The 22,585-nt window shown below is 46.8% G+C and overlaps 1 protein-coding gene across 1 annotated transcript; it reads right to left on the reverse strand.

Moving 5' to 3' along the window:
* Positions 1 to 4,756: 4,756 nt before the first annotated feature.
* On the reverse strand, positions 4,757 to 22,007 carry pygma (phosphorylase, glycogen, muscle A). Its single transcript, XM_036523533.1, has 20 exons — positions 21,668 to 22,007; positions 16,220 to 16,321; positions 16,036 to 16,114; positions 15,227 to 15,330; positions 14,808 to 14,939; positions 14,125 to 14,236; positions 13,355 to 13,437; positions 12,302 to 12,445; positions 11,488 to 11,580; positions 10,381 to 10,527; positions 9,824 to 9,987; positions 8,784 to 8,898; positions 8,465 to 8,566; positions 8,219 to 8,366; positions 7,599 to 7,657; positions 7,149 to 7,290; positions 6,486 to 6,693; positions 5,563 to 5,697; positions 5,205 to 5,271; positions 4,757 to 4,940 (listed from the first exon to the last, which is right to left on the reverse strand). Exons 1-20 carry the CDS (start codon positions 21,908 to 21,910, stop codon positions 4,791 to 4,793), a joined length of 2,529 nt encoding a protein of 842 aa, XP_036379426.1. The 5' UTR covers positions 21,911 to 22,007; the 3' UTR covers positions 4,757 to 4,790.
* Positions 22,008 to 22,585: the final 578 nt, after the last annotated feature.

A 22,585-nucleotide genomic window follows, 5' to 3' on the forward strand; every position in this document is an offset into this window, starting at 1 on the left:
AGAAGTGAGAGAGAGACAGGGGGACAGAGGAGAGAGAGAGAGAGTGAAAGAACAATGCAACTTTTTGTGTAGACATAAAAATGAGTTTTCTGAGCATGAAAATGAATGCAGGCTTTATGTAATGGGAGGGATATTGCTGCATTGTGTATTAGATGTTATGGGGGTCAGCGAGTGAGCGAGTTTCGAACCAAGGTTCTCACTGCTCACTGCCAACCCCTTACTGCTAGCGTAGTTGCCAGCTGAGCTAAAGGCAAATTGCCCCTAGCCTGTTGGCAACAACGCTGGTTAATCAAGTCTCAGGGAGTGACGTAACTGCTGCAACCGCTCGGCTACCTGCTACGCGCTACCAAGACTTTCACGCAGGACTCACACGAGCTAATAACTTCAGCTCTGCTACATAAAGTCTCAAAAGTGGAAATTTTCATGGGGCTTTTACCCCAAGAACAGTGAAAAAGGCCCCCAACAGTCCTTGCTCTGGCATTGTGCGGGGCAGCGTGCAGGGCACTGTGCAGGGCATTGCACAGGGCAGCGTGCAGGGCGTCGATGGAGCACAGCTGACAGCCAGTGACCTTCTCACCTGAGTGGGCGACACACTGCAGGTTCCCCTTGGAGCAGGCGGAGGCGGTGCCAAACTCAGACAGTCGTCACCGTCCAACACCTGCTACTGATATTACTTGCCACTTATTTCACTTGTGCTAGCGCAATGCATTATGGATACTTGTGATTTTGTGTGATGTTTGGTAGTGTTTGCACTTGGCTTCCCTTAGTTTTTAGGCTGTCTAGTTTCAGGTTAGCAGAAGTTAACCTGTGGTAGTGTTGTGTGAGTGACTCAACCGTGTTCACAGATGTGCTGACGATATTGAGGGGCAGATGTGAAGGCGGGTGTCTGCGAAAGTTGATCTTTATCTCCATGGTTTTCAGGGTGTTGAGCTCCAGGTCATTGCCAGCACGCCATGACGCCAGGCAACCCACCCCTCTACGATAGACAGACTCATCATTGTCAGTGAGAAGTCTTACGAGGCTGGTGCCATCTGCAGATTTCAGCAGTTAATAAGTGAGCTGTTTTCATTATCTATTTGCTCATGCGTTTGCCTCGCCAGTAACAATTATTTCAATAGAATTTAGACTGAACTGAATTTAGAGTGATCGAGAGATGGAAAGATGCTGTTGGGGCAGAGAACGAGAGGAGAGAAATTCTCTCCTGTTCTGTGGAGGAATTTCTTATTTTCCAAAGTGGGCAAAGACGGAAGCAGGGGAAAGGAAAGGTCGTCAAATTAACAAACAGCTCACACTCAGAGACCTCTTTTATTTTTTTATGCTCATCTACAAATCAATAAGGCAATACATAAGTGCATGTATTTGATATTGCATGTTGTGAACGCATTAACCTTTACTATTGGCCAATGGTGTGAAAGCTGGCTATGCAAGCTCTACTGTTTTCCTGAATAGGTGTGAGCTTTCTGGGCGGGGCTATCCAAAGAACGAAGGGCACAGGCATTAATCGCAAATAACCCCCAGCACACGATGTGATAAAAGCTGATGAACTTTTGCTTTCATTTAAACAGTATGGGATCTGGTCTGTGCACTTAATAGTGAGCTAGCTAACTAAATTGAGAATTTTATCTTGTAAAGATATGAGGGAACATTTGATTTATGCTAAATATTTGTTTTATTCTGCTTTAGTGTGTTAGACATTGTGTTAGATTTTATGGAAGAGCACATTTGAGGCAAAGCAAATTCCTGTGTACAGCAGAGAAATACAAATCTACTCTAATCTAATCTAACCTTATTTTAAAATTGTAATGTGTGTATTAGGCCTATAACATCAGTCTAAGCATAACAACCTTATGAATATGTAATAGCGATATGAACATGATAATGGGTCAAACCACAGCGTTGAATGTGAGGACTGAAGAAGACTGGCTGGGCAGGTTGTGCCAGCCGGGGCCTGAGACAGGCTTTATTTCCTGAGAGGAGACCTTCACTGCACCCACAGAACGTCCCAACACCAGAACTCATGCAGGCATAGTGTATTTCTATTTGTCTGTGTTTTTATTTATTTTTGTTTTTTTACTTATCTTTTTGTTGCCATCACCATACTATGCCCTGTTTGTGCTGAGCTAGGCCTATGGGCAAGCCATCAATAAAGATGTCAGTTGTGAGTTATGGCTTTATGAAGACGTCTGGCAGACACACAGTCACAGTCTCTGCGTTGCTTTTCCTTATCAAGGTGTCCCCACCAGCAGGCCATATTCTGCTAAACATAAAGTTCATTTCAATATAATCTGTATAGTGTCCACACACCCCTCCCCCTGATGACTTCATCCTGCTATACTATCACCCATCTTGATTGTGATTTCTGCCTTTGCTAGGACAGAAATCCATTTGTACTCTTGTGGAAATCCTCAAACTTTACCCGAAATTGCTTGCTGGTAGGCAATTCTGGGAAGTTCACGTAATTTCAAATTGAATACCATCATGAATGAACTTTCACAGGTAAACCTGGTGTGAGACCTGTTATAAACTCACAGAGTTATGTCAGAGGTTTTTTCCCAGTAACTTACGTAAGAAGTTGGATACAGATCTATGGTCAGAAGCGGAGTGAGAAAATTAATTTCTTCAGGAAACATTACCGAGGATCCTGGAAAACAAGGCTGGCACAGAAAGCAGCTATCGAGGACAATTGCCTTCAAGCAATATTCCAGAGCCCAGCATCTCGAACACACCCTGTTGTCATGGTGCCAAACTGACAGGCGTGTTCAAGGGTCATCGCATTGATTTATCCCCCATGCACCCCCAACTAGAGCAAAGGCTGTCCGTTAGCCAGCCACACAGGTTGTGTGTCAATAAGATAATGTTCACCTGAGACAGGTAACTTATCACAGGCATCTGTTGTGCAACGGTTTCAACACATGGATTATGTGCTGATCCCAAACAGTCACTTGGTCATTCATTATTCAAGTCACTCCAACCTGTGAAAATGTCACAAATCTCACATTGTGCTCCTACTGCTGATCAGCTTGGCAAACACACCAACAGTTCTGACTGGTCAGACTCTGTCTAGCATGGTACCCACTTATTCAACAGGGTGTTCACTGAAGCAATTACTTGCTGAAGGGTGAAGCCGCCCAGCTGGGAACTGAACCAAAAACCCTGTGGTTACATAACCTGAATGGGAATTCACAAAATATCACAAATTATCACCCTAACTTTCAGCTGCTTACAGGGATGTTTTCAGGTTAATATTTCCTTACTTTCTGTATGTTTCGATACCCCGACCTGGTCATTTCAGATCTGTACGTCATGGTGGAAGCAATCATTCCTTATGTTTCTGCTTTTTGCTTAAAGTGTTGCCTGATTCTAGTCAAAGAGGTCAGTGATGAAACCATGCAAATGCTACTGTGGTTGCTTACGTCACCATAATAAAATAATAACACAAATAGATATAACACGTAGACATACATATAGCTAATGGCCATATATTCGTTTCAAATAAACCCTGTATGGGCTGAGCAAAGGGTAGCGATAAATGTTTCACTGGCTGGGGTTTTGCAGGACAGAATCATAAAATTTTGCATTTTCTACAGGCAATGGGTGTCATAAGACCAAAGTATTAGAGCTGTTTACACCCTGTTCTCAGAGGAAGGGCACATCGCTCCCCTTTCTCCTCCAAAGCTATGCTAACTTTACATCCATAGAGATATAAAGAGATGTGAGCTGTACTGCTGAGATGAACCCAATAAAAGCAGGTCTGCACTATGGTGTGATGAAATGCATGTGACTGTTTGTGTTGCTCGTATGTATTCAATGCATCATGCGTGACCTGTATAACAGTGTTTGCAAAAAAACTAAAATAATAACAGCACTTAAAGTCATTTATAGCGCCAATAAATGCACAATAAGCATAACGACTCCACAGAGGACAGGCTGTTCTCTCGGCTGTTTCTTTTTATTTGTACTTTGTTGATTGACAGGACCATCACCATTAAGACACTGGGTGTTGGTGGAGCTGAGGGTTTTTGACGCACCTCCGTTTACATGACAGTAGAGGAGGGGCGTGGCTCTAGATCTCCAGCCCTGAGCCCCTCTGTCCCAAAGAGCTAAACTGGCAGCGGATTGAAAGCCCTGAGCTAGACTGAGACAGCGGTCCCAGCACAGTTTCCACACCGACACAAGATTCAGACACACAGACGGCACAAATAACTCCTCCTTTTAATAGATAACGGTTGGCGTTCAACCACACAACGGCCAGCTATTGCACAGATACGGTCAGTGCACCCTTTCCATGCCAGGCTAACACTGCAGCTTCTCAGAGCATTACTCATGACTTCACATGCTCTTCGACATGCTCGCGGTAGCGTCTCTCCCCTCCCGAATGAAAGACACGCTTTTCAACATTTATCGTCAACAAAGGACCATTCCCGGAACACCTATCGTAGAAGCGGCACGAAGAGTTCCAGAACAGAGGAGGTTGATCATTGGTGAAACCAGGCAGAATGCAGGACAGTGGAACCATCAGCAGATTGTCCATTGGTAGACTGTGGGGGATGGGGGGTTGAACAATAATGGAGTATTTGAGCTGGAACATTGAAAGACAAACAGCCAGACAGGGGTGACTAGGTTCTCTCAAGGTCTACAGAAACGCGCTCGCGCTTCTCACACGCTAAACATCCAGGGTGCCTGTTTGTATTTATTTTTAAACATTTTTATAGATTTTTGGGGGATATCTGGTGGTGGTGGGGGCAGGTGTGGGGATGGGGGGGGGGGGGGGGGGTCACAGAGAGGCTGATTTAGCGTGGCTCATCAGGAGCAGCCAGCTTCTCCAGGCTGGGCTCCATACCCCAGATTTCTCGGGCGTACTGGGCGATGGTGCGGTCACTAGAGAACTTGCCACTGCCAGCGATGTTATGGATCACCTTCTTGGTCCATTCCTTAGGGTTCTGTTCAGAGAGAGAGAGAAAGGGAGAAGATGCAGACTGTCAGCAATCTAGAAAATAATTTCAAATTAAAAAAGAATCTTGGAAAGATGAAAGAATTTGTTCATTTTTCACTCAAAAATAGCATGTTTTTTAATTTAGTTTTAACTGATTTTTTTAAACATTGTTTGAATAAAGAGGTTACAATCCAATGTCCAAATGTTCTGATTACATCTGACTGCATCTTTTGAGCCTTGTTTGACCTCTGACATTTGACACTACACTGACCTTGTACAGGGCATTGACTTTCTCCTGGCATTTGATGTAGTCTTCGTAATCAGCAAACACCTTGAACCTGGACGGTAGAGAGATACACTCAGTCTCTGTCAGACACCACATGCAGGCATCAGTGAGTGGGTGTCCTGAGCATCAGTCTGTAAGCATTTAGGCATATGTGTGAATGTGTAAGCCTTCATATGTGTGTATACGTGTTTATGTGCATGTGAGAGTGTGTGAGCCTGCAGGTTTATGTGTCAGTATGTAAGTGTGGAGATGTATGTGTCAGTGCATAAGTCTATAGCTTTGTGTGTTGGTGTGTAAGTGTGGAGATGTATGTGTCAGTGTGTAAGCTATAACCTGCTACTACCTGTCGTGATGCATCAGCATGTTGACGATCTCCTTGAAGAGGTCGGGCTGCTTGGGGCTGAAGAATCCGCCAGCGATCTGGTCAATGGCCTGCTTCAGCTCAGGAAGGTGGTTGTAGAACTCACTGGCATTGTATCTGTGCAAGGAAGAGAAGCCATTTCACATGAAGCATGTATGAAACATGAATATCCTTTTCGTGTCTGCCAGACATCACCTATCCCACATCCATAAAATATCTATTAGCATTGCTGTCCCTTGCGATTCCTCTGATGTTGTCATTTCCGGTGAGGATCAGAGCTCATAGCCCAAAGGTTGCTGGTTCGATACCCCAGTAGGCCACTGCTGCTGTATCTTTGAGTGAAGGTGCTTAACCTGAAGGGTCTCAGTAAAAATTCAAGCTGGGTAAATGGATAATGTGTAAAGACTGTAAGCTGTGTAAGTCTCTCTGTATAAGATTGTCTGCTCAGCAGATATTACTCAGTAATGTAATATTCCCAGCCCAGACCCACTGTCTTATTTTCCTCAAATCGTGTTGCATCACCCAACTAACCACCCATCGCCCAACTAATCCAGCTGCCCATCATCCAACTAACCACCCATCGCCCAACTAATCCAGCTGCCCATCATCCAACTAACCACCCATCGCCCAACTAATCCAGCTGCCTCAGGTAATCGCTTACAACCTGACCAACTGCCTACAGACCAACAAACCCCTGTCACATAACTAACCATATGACTCGACAAACCCCCATGATTTGACCTTTGTGACCCAACTAATCACTTGTGACCCTACTAACCTCCAATGACCTGACAACCCCCCTCCCCCGTGACTTGACCAATCCCTTTTCACCCTACTGACTGCATGTGATCTGGCTAACCCCACATGACCCGCTCCCCATTGTCCTGCCCCCAGCATCTGCGCACCCCTTCCTGTCCATCTCGTCCACGTCGTCCACCCTCATGCCAAAGATGAAGAGGTTCTCCTCTCCCGCCTCCTCCGCCATCTCCACGTTGGCTCCATCCATGGTGCCGATGGTGAGGGCGCCGTTCAGCATGAACTTCATGTTGCCCGTGCCCGAGGCCTCTGTGCCGGCCGTGGAGATCTGCTCTGATAGGTCAGCTGCTGGAACGACTGGGAGGGGAGAGACACTGGTGATTGGAGGAGGATTCCTGAACACCACAATTTGCTGGGGTTACCAGTTGTGTCAATCAATGACTCTCACAAACCAATTGCTCTACACATAAATTAACAGAAAGTGTAAAACATACAAAAAACAATAATTTATTTAAAAACCAAACAAAGAAACCACAGAAACCAGCCCATGCAGAAACAGCCGCAGGGACTAAGTGAGCCTCTCCCTGCGCTCCAGCCACACCTGTATTTAATTAGGCCTCAATCAGCAAGGTGTGGCATGTTAGCCAATGACCGGAGTGTGAAACCTCAGGTTACGCATTCTAACTGTAGATGGAACACTCCTGATGTACCTTTGAAATATCAGCCGTCGATGAGTGATGACATCAAAAACACATTTCGATTAACGAATAATCAGCATATCTATAATGTGCCCAGAGAAAAGGACAGCTTACCTTTCTCAGCCAGAGTGATCCTGTAGTTCTCCAGGAAGATGACCTTGAGACGGTCGCCCACCACAGGGTCGTTGTTGACAACCTCTCCGATGGCTGTGATCAGTCTGATGATCATCTTGGCTGTGTGGTAGCCTGGGGCCGCCTGCGGGGGGGGGTTGATCACAGTCACACTCAGACACGCAGTCTAATTCAGATCATGCTCATTAGGGGACAGACCCACCCGGTCATGTTCAGGTCACATTCAGGTCTAAGAAGAGCGACAACACACAAGGTTAGAATAGAGACGGAGGGAAGCACTCCAGTGCCAAACTGCTGCTAATCCCTGACCCATAGGTGGGCTAGTGCCAGATCAGATCAGCGTAGGTACAAGCTTGAGGAGCTTCACATCTGAACTGCGATCTGGGTCAGACCAGTGCAGAGGGTGTGGCTCACTATGTGGGCGGACCTCACCTTTCCGCCAATCATGATGGTTCTGGGGGTCCACTGCTTGTTGGGCTCCTTCTTGATGCCTGAAGAAAAAATAGATGGATCAGCAAATCATTTAATACAGTTTGTCGCTTCACCCATTGGCTCATTTTCAGTCACAGAACAGGAGGCAGAGGGAACTCACAAATGGAGTAAGCAATGCCAGCACTCACAGTTGGAGAGGTTAATGCCAGCACTCACAGTTGTAGAGGTTAATGCCAGCACTCACAGTTGTAGAGGTTAATGACAGCACTCACAGTTGTAGAGGTTAATGCCAGCACTCACAGTTGTAGAGATTAATAACAAGTTGTGAAAGGCAGTAACAGCACTCACAGTTGTGAAAGGCAGTAAGAGCACTCACGATTGTAAAGGGTAGTAACAGCACTCACAGTTGTAGATGGTAATGACAGCACTCACAGTTGAAGATGGTAATGACAGCACTCACAGTTGTAGAGATTAATAACAAGTTGTGAAAGGCAGTAACAGCACTCACAGTTGTGAAAGGCAGTAAGAGCACTCACGATTGTAAAGGGTAGTAACAGCACTCACAGTTGTAGAGGTTAATGACAGCACTCACAGTTGTGAAAGGCAGTAACAGCACTCACGGTTGTAGTAAGTGATGATGTGCAGGCAGTTAAGCAGCTGTCTCTTGTACTCGTGGATCCTCTTGACTTGTACATCAAACATGGAGTTGGGGTTGATCTTCACCTTGTAGTGCTCTTGCAGGTGCACCGCAAACTTGAGCTTGTTTTCCTGAGGCAAAGACATGCCCACAGAGGTTTTTTTTTAAAAAAAACAGGGTGGGTTACCCTGTGCCATCAGGGAGGGCTGCGTGTCCCAGCATTCCTCACCTGTTTGACGTTAGCAATGTCTCGGATGAAAGCGTCGTCGTTGACGAACTTCAGCAGCTTCCTCAACTGGTCCAGGTCACGGACAAAGTCCTCTCCGATTCTCTGAGACACACACACACACACACACACACACACACACACATTAGCCACCAATCAGGGTAACATCAGCTAACCCCATATCTCAAACCTAGTCTCCCTATCACAGTAACAACTACTGGAACAAATAGCAACCAACATCAATATCCAGCCCAGAATGACAGAGCTGAAATGCTGGAGCCCTCTGCCTGCCCCTGCTACTGTGTGTGTAACAGCGACATACCTCTGCGATGACCTCCGCCAGGCCAGGGTTGCACATCACCAGCCAGCGGCGGGGGGTGATGCCGTTGGTCTTGTTCTGGAACTTTTGGGGGTCCAGCTCATAGAAGTCCTTGAACCTGAAAATACGGCAATGTGTAAATGCAGTGTTATATAAACCTGGAGAGCAGCCCACAGACCACAGCTGTTACAGTCTGCAGGTTCTCAGAGAGCTGTGTGTTTGTGTACGTGTGTGTGTACGTGTGTGTGTGTGTTCATCTGTAAAATATGCCAGTGTAAAATGTAAACAAGTCATCTAAACATTTTTTAATGTAAAATAGGAAAATGTGCACATTTTAGGCAACAAAAAAACTAAAGTACCCAAGATAAGGATATCTTTTTAAGGGGAAAGTTTCAAATGAAGACAGTCAAATATATTTAGACAAACCAGTCACGTCCACAGCTATAAAAATCTCACTTATCACCTCCTTTCCACGTCAGCTGTTTACAGCATCCCTCCTCCGGCCCACCTCCCCCCTTCTCTGTCCCTGTTTATGTTGTCCAGACAAGGGGTCAAGAACCTCGGCCCGTGGCCAGGTGTCACGCTTTCATCGGACTCAATGTACCGTTACAATCACATCAAACGTAACCTTCACCTTTTGATTGTATTTCATCATTTTATCTACTGGCAGTCGGGCAGAGTCATGTGAGAGGAGCAGTGTGTGATGGACAGGAGCACAGTGGGGGGAGGGGCTGGGGGTGGGGTCTGGGGAGGAGTCGAGGGCGGAGCCAGGGTGGGGTTGAGGGCGGAGCCAGGGGAGGGGTTGAGGGCAGAGACAGGGGAGGGGGTTGAGGGCGGAGCCAGGGGAGGGGTTGAGGGCGGAGCCAGGGGAGGGGTTGAGGGCGGAGCCAGGGGAGGGGTTGAGGGCGGAGCCAGGGGAGGGGTTGAGGGCGGAGCCAGGGGAGGGGTTGAGGGCGGAGCCAGGGGAGGGGTTGAGGGCGGAGCCAGGGGAGGGGTTGAGGGTGGGGCCAGGTAAGGTTGAGGGTGGGGCCAGGGGCACTCACACGGTGGCCTTGAGGATGTCGGAGTGGATTCGGGCGACGCCGTTGACAGCGTGAGCGCCCACGATGCACAGATGGGCCATGTTCACCTTCTTTTGCGGGCCCTCTTCAATCAGGGACATGCGACGCATGCGGTCAAAGTCCCCTGGGTACAGAGAGGACACACGCTGGAGAGAAGACAGGAAGAGAGGGGAGAAATTCAGCTCCATTTCAGGCATTTTGGAGCATAACCATAACTGAACGGCATATATCAATTTCAAAAAATCAGTATTAAACACAATATTAATTCAGAACAACAAATGTGAACATACGTAGAAGTAGTTTTTTTAAGTACTGATTTCTAGTTTGGTCGATTCACACTTTTCAGATGGATGTTTAGCACCTTCCTTTTTACTTAGGATCTGTTTGCACACCACTATCAGAATGAAGTCGTACTCCATTAATAAGAAGCGATATATTGATCCTAACACCACAGCCAGGCCAGAAAAAGCCTGACGGTTCTAGCAGAATGCTGACACACTGTAACAGCCCTGCTGACTGTGTGCCGAGGTCCTCCTGACCTCCATGTGGCGACGGTTGATCTCAAAGATGATCTCCATGTGGCGGGGCAGAAGGGTCTGGAACAGGTCGATGGGCCAGCGCTCCAGGGCCTCAGGCAGGACGGTGTGGTTGGTGTAGGCACAGGTGCGCACGCTGATGTTCCAGGCCTAAGACAGAAGCACAACATAACCATGAGGTTGCAGGATCAAGTCCCAGCTGGATGCGGCACTGTTGCTGTACCTTCCAGAAAGGCACTTTACCTCAGTAGCTTCAATTTGCATGAAAGAACATAATACAAAAATGTCCTTAAATGATGAAATTGTCACTATGAACAAACCCATCTTTAAGTGATCTGAATGCTATCTGTGCAGGATCAGCTGCTCTCAAAGAGTGCTTTGCTTCTTCTTCTCTCTACACATCTAAAATATCTACTGAGTGCAGGGCTATGCAAAGAACCGTCAGAGCAGGGACGCTGACAAAAATGCCAGTGGCTGCGGTGTATGCGTTTGTCAAAGAATGAAAAATTTCAAAAATGTTTCTGACGATAATTGTAATCTCTGATGCCCTCTAGTGTTTATATTTGGAAGCGATGAACACACAGTAGCAGGGGATCTAATAGATAACAAATAAATATATATATTCCACAGAGAGACTTGGTAGTGTACAGTGTGCTGTATACTTCTTTTTTAAATTCTATGTACACTGCACACTAGCTATGTTGTTTAGTAAGTGGAAGGGGCACGATACGGCATATTGGATTTTTTCAAACTCTGTATTGTTTGAGAACTGCTGCACTTAAGTCCACAGTCTACAGTCTATAGCAGTGGGCATCAGTGTGGTGTAAGGAGCAGGGCTTGTAACCGAGAGGTTGCTGGTTCGATTCCCTACTGAGGCACAGCTGTTGTGTCCTTGGGCAGGGTACTTAATCCAAAATTGCCTCGGTAAATATCCAGCTGTAAAAATGGATAACGTACAAACTGTAACCTGTGTATGTCGCTCGGGATAAGAGAGTCTGTAATGACTGTAATGTAACGTAACATAAAAAACCCAAGTTCACAGCAGTCCACCTCTGATGGCGACAAGGGCGCCCTCTAGCAGTAATTGCTGCAATGCACCCTGGCACTCACCTTGTCCCAGGGAAGCTTCTCCTCGTCCACCAGCACCCTCATCAGCTCGGGCACCGCCAGGGCAGGGTGAGTGTCGTTCAGCTGGATAGCAACCTGCGCACGAGACAGATGATGTCACCACGGAGACGTCACCATGGAGACGTCACCACAGTGAAGCAGCAACGAGTGGGTGCCAGAGGGTCACATGGGAAAACAGCGGCTGTTGCTTCTACTGTAGCGGGTTTACCTGCACTAACTCTATTAATAACAATGACTTCAGTAAGAGACGCTGAGGTAATGAACACGCATATCTGTAACATAGCTGGAATCTTGGCACTGTCAGCAACAACTACCAATACTACAACCCACTGCTACTGCCAAGATCTATTAGAGAATGTATTTTTATTTATTGCTGGTCTGTGGCACCAGTATGAGGAAGTTTTGCAGCAACATGCGTCTGACTTTTAACTCTTAACCACTGACTGTGCGTTAATGGTAACACAATGTAGAGAAATAATACACAGTATTGGCCATGACTCGTCACGGTGGACTTGTGCTGTCTTTGCATGGCTGACAGGCAACTTTTATTTATTCATTTCAAGAGGTGTTGATGCATGTACATCAGTTAGCAAGATACAAAGAGTTAAAAAAGTGTCATATTTAACCTTTTTAATACAAAGACAAGCTGGAGACCTTGAAATAAGTGAGAGAAATACACAGTAAGATCTTAAAATTAAGTAAATTAAAGCTCTTAGAGCCAGCACTAGAAGTCACCCCCAGATCACCTCTCCCGCATTTCAGTGAGAACCACCAGAGGGCGCTGTGGGGCGCTCACCTTGTCAGGCAGAGTGTTGAAGTCTGTGCGCACAATCTCCCTGGAGCCGAACTTGGACACCTTGAAGCGGCGGATGATGTCCTGAAGGGTGGCAGCGACCACAAAGTACTCCTGCTTCAGACGCAGCTCCTTCCCCTCAAAAAACTGCCGACACACACAGAGAGACGGGCCCGGTCATTCACATCGACCGTGTTCTGACCTCACAAGGACCGCACACTGACCACACACAGAGAGACGGGCCCGGTCATTCACATCGACCGTGTTCTGACCTCACAAGGACCGCACACTGACCACACACAGAGAGACGGGCCCGGTCATTCACATCGACCGTGTTCTGACCTCACAAGGACCGCACACTGACCACACACAGAGAGACGGGCCCGGTCATTCACATCGACCGTGTTCTGACCTCACAAGGACCGCACACTGACCTCACAAGGACCGCACACAGAGAGACGGGCCCAGTCATTCACATCGACCGTGTTCTGACCTCACAAGGACCGCACACTGACCGCACACTGACTGCACACAGTCCACACACAACCTGACCTCACAAGGCCTGTTCCCTGACCTCACACTGACCACACCCCAACCTCACATGGACCACACACCAACCTCATAAAGACCGCAACCTGACCTCACAAGGACTGTCCCCTGACCTCACATGGCACAACCACATATAGACTGCATCCCAATCTCATATGGACCACACCCCAACCTCAAAAGTACCACACTCCAGCCTCACATGGACTGCACCCTGACCACAGCGGATACCTTAATAATGAACTCTTTGCTCTCTGGGAGTTTTCTACCCCTGAATTAACCATCAATGTGTGTATAGTTCCATTTGCTGCACTACTATCACAACACATGAGCTCTCCTTTGATTGGCCTATATAATCAGTCAGCTCCGCCCACATTTCACTTGTCTATAATACCCCGAACACTCCACACACACGTCAGAAATGTGTCACCACCAGTTGTGGTTATTATAAATGAAGCTCTGTGATTGGTTGGTTGTGTGCTTCATGACGGGACAGTGGGATGCGCTCACGTTGTCGTTGGGGTACAGCACACGGGAGATGTTCTCCGCCAGGTTTCTGTCCAGCACGGCCTGGATGTAGCCGCCCACGTTGACTGTGTAAAGACAAAGGCACAAATCCATCAGCAGAGGACACTCCACCTTTCCACACACAACTCCCGAACCCTTTTTTCTGCCTTCTGCCCTCAAAATCAAATACACAAAGAAGGTCACAAGCGAAATTATGAACTCAGCGCAAGGGAATGAATCACCACTAAGAATACACTTTGTTATTTTGTTTGTTTTTTATGTTTTAAAATCAGATATTTAGATGTGCTGCCGCTTTTTGCTTGTTTGGGTGTCCCTCTTTCCCGTGCTTAAACTCTGAACCCCGATCCCTTTCTGGCTTGGCCAAGCTGGCAAACCACAGCTGACATGACATTGTTTCCATGTGGAACATCAATGTTTAAGTCAAGCTAAAAACTGGTTACGTTTGCTAATGGAATCAACATTGAATTTTCAGCATAAAATCAATCAAACCCCCCATCCCCTCCCTTATCCACTTTGCTCTTTGTTGATTTGGTTGCTTCACAACCTCTATTCAACCTAAAATCAATGTAAATTCTGATGTTGCCAAACCCATGCTGAATACAACTTGCATTCATGTGCTGAATTGTTCTGGGTGAAACCATGAAACTGCTCTAAAACACCATCACTGGGTGTCTGCTGCATGCTCTCTCTCCCTTAGCCAGCAGAAGGCGGTGTTTCCCCCCTCCTCCCTCCAGGCTCAGAGTGGGACTCACAGTCCTTCAGGCTGAATTCACAGGGTGCCTTGGCAGACCACAGCCTCATGGTGTTGACGATGTTGTTCCTGTATCCGGGGATGGGGGTGTCGTATGGCAGGGCCAGGACCACCTGTCAGGACAGGGCTTCTGTTTAGAGCAGCCTGCCGTGAAAGAGCAGGCCCACCAGCATTGATGTTCGCTTTTGCAGCGGTCCCTGCTCGGCCTCTCAGCACCCCCTTTCCGCACACCGAGCCCTGACCTCTGACATTTTTGCTACAGTCTGAGTGAGGACCACAATCTGACAAGGCTCAGTAGACAAAAAAAACTCTTAATTTTTTTTACATTTGTACAATTAATGCAGTTCACATTTTTCGTTTTAAAAGCACTATTTGCACCAATTAACATACGAATAGAAGAACAGTTTTGTGAATGTGATCTCGGAAAGCGGTGATATTTGTTTGAAGCGACAGTGTGCGGGTGTCTTTCCTTCTAATCATCTAATCATGCTACACACCTGCCACATCTCTCTATGTACACTGTCACCCTTGAACAGCGGAAGTTATTGAACTTTGAGCTGAGCTGGGTAATCATGTGACATGGAGCTGGTGAGGAAGGCACCAGTGACCTTAATGGGCCGTAGTGGTTTTAGAGATGTCTAAACCCTGTGGAAGCCGTGCTGCTCTCTGTCTGTCTCTCCTCACCTGAGTGTCCACCCATTTCACCCCATCAGGATGATGCTCCGTGCGCCCATAGAAGTGGACGGGCCTCATGTACTCGGGGCGGGCCTTCTCCCAGGGGTTTCCATAGCGCAGCCAATCGTCTGCCTCCTCCATCTGTCAATCAATCGATCATTGTACCCCCCCCCCAGGTCAGTCAAACCCACGACAGCTCTTTACTGCGGTATACAATTTAACAATTCCTAAATCTGATCCTTTAAGGCCTCAGAAATGCTCTGTGTAACAGTTAATAGCACATGGCATGAGGTGGGAACAGAAACTGCACACCGGCGCTGGAGGCAGAATGAGATTCAAACACTGTGACTGAGGCTGATTTTCCATTCCTGTGTGACAGATTGACACGGTGACACGCTGAACCCCTGACCCCCTCGCAGCTGCTTTACCTGCCAGCCATCCATGATTTTCTGGTTGAAGATGCCAAACTCGTAGCGGATGCCGTAGCCGTATGCAGCCAGACCCAGGGAGGCCATGGAGTCCAGGAAACAGGCTGGAGAGGCAGGGGACAGGACGGCTGAGTGACACATGCCTGCCTCACACCCCCACAACCCCGCAACCGTGCAACCTTGCAACCCTGAAACCCTGAAACCCTGAAACCCTGCAACCCTAAAACCCTGCAACCGTGTAACCGTGCAACCTCTGTCAACAGTCTCTCCCAGCACTTCTGGGGCAGAGAAAAGTACATGCTGGTTGGTGCTGGGATCCAGGGCCATCTTCTGACTGGCCCAAATTCTCTTTCACTCTCACGCAGGTTTAGCTCCCCTACCTAATCCCAACACCTAAATAATGCCTGTTCATGTATATCCCACTACGACACTAGCTGAACGTTTGATTATTGTGGCACTTATCCTGTGTTCAGGCCGGTGCTGTTATATACTATAGCACAGCGTGATGCACTGAGACACATTCGAACGCATGTTAAATTTCCATCATGTGCTGTTGTTCACGTTGCCTTGTCATAAGCCATTCTGTACCTTTGCTTTGGAAGTCGGTCTTGATAACAGCTTGTGCTAATTATGTGTAAATGTAAATGTCACCATCAGTGAGAGATAAAATAACCAGGTACAAGTGGGATGTTGTAGCCCATGTGTTTGTCTCAGTGTAATAAATGATGTGTTATATGCAGAGAGTACATGCTTCTGTGTGCGTCCCAGTGAAATAAACATTTTTTTAGGGGGTGGGATTCTCCTCTTACCGGCGAGACGTCCCAGGCCACCGTTTCCGAGACCAGCGTCCTCCTCCATGTCTTCCAGCTCCTCCATATCCAGACCCAGCTGAGGAAAGACAGGGTGGCGTTAACGTGACAGGCAGACAGACAGGAATAACAGAGACGATCAGTGTGTTCATAGGTGTGCCGTGTCTGCAGGTGTGTCCCTCACTTGGTACGTGGCTTCATCGCAGGCGTTCTCCAGTGCCAGGTTCACCATGGTGTTCTGCAGGGTGCGGCCCATGTAGAACTCCAGGGAGAGGTAGTACACACGCTGGAGAGAGAGAGAGAGGAGAGAGGGAGAGAGAAGAAGGAGAGAGAGAGAGAGAGAGGAGAGAAGGAGAGAGAGAGAGAGAGAGAGAGAAGAAGGAGAGAGAGAGAGGGAGAGAGAGAGAGAGAGAGAGAGAGAGAAGGAGAGAGAGAGAGAGAGAGAGAGAAGAAAGGGAGAAGAGAGAGGGAGAGAAGAAGGAGAGAAGAGAAAGGGAGAGAGGAGAGAGGGAGAGAGAGGAGCATTCAGACAGCGCCAGGAGTCATCCCTCTGACACTGCAGTTCTCTTCAGACTGACTGCTCCATGCCATCTGCCATTACAGTCCCATCAGGGACTCTCCAGGCGAGGGCCCCTCCTGTATCCCTGTAACCCCCCACCCCAAAAAAACAGCCGCTTCTGTGTCCACAAAAACAATCTGCTAACTGGCATCTTCAAAGAAACGGGTGTTTGAGACACAGATTTCGCATCATTTTCATTCATCAGAGAGACTGCTGGCCAGACCACCCTTCCCTATACCCACTCAGACTCACAGATAGACTCACAGAGAGCTCTGTGGAACTCTCCTTCCACTTAAATACGGATCCAGATACTGCAGGCATAGTGCAGGTCAGGTCCCTACCCACACGTAATTATGCACAATTTATACACACTAGCAGTCTGTGACAGTGATTACAGAATAGTGTTAATAGTGTAAAGCAGTATGAAGGCTGTGGTTTGAATGCCCGTGGAAGAATTCCTCTAAACTCAAGCGCATCTCAGATATGACACTCAATGCACAGAGTCCCAACGGCTCGCACTCCACACCACCCCTCCAATAAATTATTATTTTTGTCCCATTTTAAATAACCAAAACATCAGCACTGGAGCATGCCAAGTGAATGGAAAGAAAAGCAGAATAGGTTACTTCAAAGGCGAAGCAGCTTTTTATCTAAAGCTTTGTATCTAAAAAATCCATAACAAAATAAATTCCAAAGTCCTGAAAGACCCCTGCACCACTATAATGTCCACATGGTCCAACCATACTGTAACAGCCCTGCTGTGAACATTGTGGAGTCATAAATTCAACCACACATACATGCTTAGGGAGGGAGGGGCTACTTCCGTACTGTAGTTAATATTTCTGAACACTTATTTTTAGTATCTTCAATAATGTTATATTAGCTGTTCACTCCGGGATGTAAAGGGTTTTTTTTCCACTCCAAATAATAAACCCATTATTTTAGTCATTCTACCATGTGGCGATTCCACATTGATGTCTTTTTTATGCAGGAAAAATCAGATCACTATTATTGTGTAACAAGGGTAATATCCCATTTATCTGTTGAGAGGAATTATACTTGTGTAGAGTGCACTGTGGTTTGGTGTGATTTTCTTTGGGTGGAATTGACCCAAGCACAAACTCACCTCTTTGTGCCTTAGAACTAAACGAAAAGAGTGTTATCATGACTGTATAAATGTTTTACATGCACTGGACATGAGTCTGTGTGCATTGATTCTAACACAGTGAAACAGGAAAGAGCTAAAAAAATGGGTTGATAATGTGTCCTACCTTGTCTGTCTGAAAACACACACACTACTTTAATTCAGCATTAAGCATTAAAATCTCTCTTTAACGCGTTAAGACAATCTGTTTCAGTGCTGTGTACAATACCAATATGTTTCCCATTGCCTACTGCACTTCAGACAGTGAGGATTGCAGGGAGCTCCTGCAGAAATCCCTGCAGGCCGTTTGGGGCATTGCCTGGGTTAATGCTCCCTTCATAACAGAGCTGTATGCTCAGTGACAGGGCTACAGGGTGGTGAGCAGCAGTAACCTCAACCCAAAGGTGGCTCAGTTTCCCAGGAGGGGGAATTGCTGTAATTCTCTGGTATAAAGTGCTTAGCCTGAATTGCTTGCACAAATACCCCACTGTGTGAACGTATGATGTGGAAGCCATGAAGAGTGTTAAGGGGCTGTTAAGGGGCATCTGGTGAACAAATAAATACAGTAGCTTTTTTATAAAAATATTTTGATTGTACCTCTTTGCTGCATTGGAAACTTCAATGCCTCCAGCACTGTGGTGACTGGAAAGGAGGGGGTTTTGTCTAGGTCAGCGCTTTAGTGTAGCTAATGTCCCATGTTTGTGACGGACACCATGACACCTGAGCCTTGTCTTAGCCTTTGACATTTCAGTTTTCTTCCCTCGAAGTTCAAGACCAGCACGGGCAGAAATCTGGGGGGTGACTGGGGAGGGGGGTGAGGGGCAAGGAGGGCGCAAGGGATTGCATAACACTGGCATTTTGGCTTGGCTATAAATAGCAGGCTAAGGGGTTGCCTTCAAAGGTTAGACAGTGTGTGTAGACTATGAGAGCATTCCTCAGACGTTGTCTGCCATCCACCCCAGATGACAGAGCAGGCCGGAGAGCCACATAATCTCACAGAGGGGGACACAGGAGATCTAACACATTAGGCGTGCAGGCTTGAGGTCCTCAACATTTCCTAACACAGGTTACTTTTACGCTATCCTTACACAGCAGGGCATAGGGGTGCCATTCCATGTCCCAGGATAAACCATCAATCTCTTCAGATCTGCAGCAGGAAGACCTGACTCTATACCTGTTCCTCACACCTCTGGGGCCTGCAACCATCCAAACATCATGTCTTATGAAATGACCTCAGTTGTGTGGGTGCTAGATACTGTCTCCTCACAGAGAGGATGTCATTTGAATTATATCAAGCTAGCCCTATCAGAAAAGCTAAACTGGCAGGTAGATATTGTAAAGAACTGGAAGGGAGATCTGAGCCAGATTATGCGGGGAGCTGATTGATAGAGGGCTGAAAGGAAACAAGAAACACTTTATCACAGGGGCACAGATTGGCACAGATTTCTATTAATAGACAATGAGCTTACATGACCTCCACACCCAAGAGCAGGTCAGAGGGTCTGGCTAGCCACAGCTTTGAGTGTCCCCATGACCAGTTTCCCCTTTGATCAAACCAAAAGAGAAACAGAGAGATGTGAATGTATGACGGCTGTTCCAAAGCATTGCAAACTGTGGGTGCACTATGCGAACCGTTTATATAAACAGGGCGCGTGGAAGCTCCTCATCTAAACTGCAAGAGAACTGTTCATAGCATCTTCTAGAACAATCTGCAGCCTGTCTTTGGTTTTGTGCACCGGCTAATTGCACCATATCACCCACCAAACTGTGATTTTTGCTTTGCCGCTCTTTGTCAGTGGTCTTCCTTGTTAGACGTGACAATGCACCTGTTACAATGCTTTTAAGAGTGGAACGCTGAAGGAAACGGGTAAAAACAGAAACAAGTCTACACTTAGCTTTCACTGTCAGGACCGAGGAACTATGAGAGAGGATTTAGGCATATTTTTCTGTGAGAGCAGTTCATACACTCATCTTATTTCATATCAGATTAAATGACCCGCACAACCAAACACCCCATATAGGTTTCTGCCTTGACCTTTTACAGGGGATAACTTCTGACCTTTCCTGTTCCCCCGGCAACCCCGGTGGCCCCAAAGCAGGGCCGCGTCTCCTCTCCACACAGAGATAAATTAGAAGGTCACTCTGCAGTCTCTCCTTGCAGTGTCATCCTGAAGCTCTGCCCCAGGCAGAACCCTTGGCACCTGCTCCCAGAGTTATCAACCCAGGAAAATTCCCCCTGCTCAAGCTATAATTACAGACAGTAATGCAGCTTTACATGAGCAGTTACACCACCCCAGGGAGAACGGTGGACTGTGATCAGATGGAAACCGATTACAGATTATGGTAGGGTGCATGTTCCCAATTTACAAGTCTTAACTGGATGCAACGGAAAGGCAGCACATGGTTTGGGAAAGGCGTGTGAGCCAGAACACCAGCAGCACATTACACCTGACACTTCCTGTCGCGGCTCCAGCACTATTTGAATCATTATGTTTAAATGAATATGAAAATGGATACAAATTAGTCATATGACCAAAATTATTACATAATCCTCAAATGAATAAAACTGTGGTCCAGTGCCCACAGTTTGACCACACTTTAGATTTCTGGTCCAGGAGAGTCTGTATGTACAGTATTCCCAGTTTTCACATGTGAAGCATTTTTAATTCCTTTGGGTATCAGCATCTACACTTCAGTGCAATCTAATCAGTTTTAATGACAATCTTACTCTTCTCAAGTGCATACACTCATACACTTGTTATATCTGAAAATCTGAATGGCTATTGATCTGAAATTTGTAAATGTTGAGGTCTTTCTGCTGTATGGGTATATGCCTACTTCCTGCCCTGGAACGCGTGCGGATCGAATTTCTAATTTTATTTTATATTTTCTTGCAATACTACGTGACCTGCGCCTGTTTTGACAGGCAAAAAAAAAATCCCCCTCTCGGAGAGAAACAGTTCCAGCGATTCTTTCGCCGGCAGCTTCAGCTGGTGCAAATAAAGGGCCGGAACCAGAGAAGGTCAGGGGTATTTTTAAAAATCGTCTTTACTAAAGATCCCCGCTCGAGCTAGCATTTGCAGCACGCTCGCGCGACAGAAATGTCACGGCCCTATCGTGACATTAGTAATCAATACGACAGAGGGGTTACATTTGCCTACGAAACTGGCACGGCTATCCACTGACGAGTGCAAGAAAGGCGCTCATTTGAGAACAAACAAACGGACAGTGGATAACGTGCAGTGAATGATGAAAAGTGTGACGGCCCGCTGAAAACGTTTTGTCAGCAGTACTTCGCAAGGAGTAGATCCTAGACAATGTAACTGGCATACGGATCTACAACGAGACAGACTGCAGCGTCTCTAAAACGGTACAAAATCATCGACAGCGATACTGAAACGCAGTTTAACCATCTTGTCAGTGAAATGTAACATTTTAAATCAACGTTATTTTTAAATTATATTGGAGGGCAATGAATCCCGGATGGAACCAAGCATGGGATACCATCCCATCATCAGTGCCCAATCCGGTGTTCCCTGGATGCGGGCCAGCGGTGTGCGGCTCACGCGGACTAATGGCTATGGCTTTTAATGGTTTTAAAGAGGCAACAGGTTATCGAATTCGCTCATGCTTCACTGGATGCACACTAACACCTAAATACATTTTCCGGCAACATGATCATAATTCTCAGTTTCTCCTGTTGATACATTTTGATAATTCCAACCCTAATCCTGTTGTCATTCAGTAACTAAAGACTTGTGCGCACCGCTTCACGTCAGTGTCACTGAGTATTAGGTTACCCACAGGAGCTGGCGAAACAAAGCCATTTTTAACTCCATTCACTTAAGCCATTTGCCAATCAACACCACGCAACCTGAAATTCAAGACCCGCGCTGGTAACGCGGCATGCGTGTGCGCGCATCGCTTACTTTGGGGTCTTTCTCATAGTAGTGCTGCTGCGTCCGGATCCACCTCCCGATCAGGTGATCGCGAACGGTGTGGGCGAGCGCGAAGTAGTAATCCCGTTTAGAGGCCACATTGCGGTCCTTCACCAGCGTGAAGTGCAGGTGCCGGTTAAAGTTGGTCTTGAGGTCTGTCACATTCTCTACCCCAGCGAGTCCGCGCACCGAGATCTGTTTCTTCTTCTCGTGGTCTGACAACGGACGTGACATCTTGGCGTGGGGTTTTTCCCAAACCTGGACTTACACACAATATTGGGGTGAACAGCTAGCAGTTGACAGCCGCGTACCACTCGCGCCCACTGGCGATTTGCACTGCGCCCCACGTTTTTAAAGCGCGCACCATCTATATCGAGTAAAGGGCGGGGCTCCGCTAAACTCCGGGACCAATCGACTCTCTCACTGCTCCTTGCACATATTCCCTGTTCATGTGAAATTTTATTGGCATAATCCTTAAACCTCTTGAAAAGAAGGGCAAATAAAACTGTTAAAAAACTATGTTTCAAAGCACAATCCTTTAAAATACACATAAGATAGATTCAGTGCTACTTCAACATATTAATTCAACATTAACCGGCAGTAATGACCCGTCAAAAACAGTCTTAACATCAGTTAATTGGTTAGCTAGTGGAGTAATGTAAACATTAAAGTCTACCGAATATTTCTAAATAACTACACATGGGGAAAAAAAAATTCAGAAGTGAACGGCAAGATTGTTGTAGAACTACAATTCCCAACTCCCTACACTGTTCTGGTTTAAGGCGCACTGTCTTATGTGTAGTATCACAGAACCTCGGGGATATTTATAGCGAATGACCCCTTCCCAAAGGCCGTGATATTTCAAAGGCACGCCAGCATGAATGTCACAAGCAGAAACTGACTTCAGGG

The sequence above is a fragment of the Megalops cyprinoides genome, chromosome 3 (genome assembly GCF_013368585.1).
Source record: "Megalops cyprinoides isolate fMegCyp1 chromosome 3, fMegCyp1.pri, whole genome shotgun sequence".
Taxonomy (NCBI): Eukaryota; Metazoa; Chordata; class Actinopteri; order Elopiformes; family Megalopidae; genus Megalops; species Megalops cyprinoides.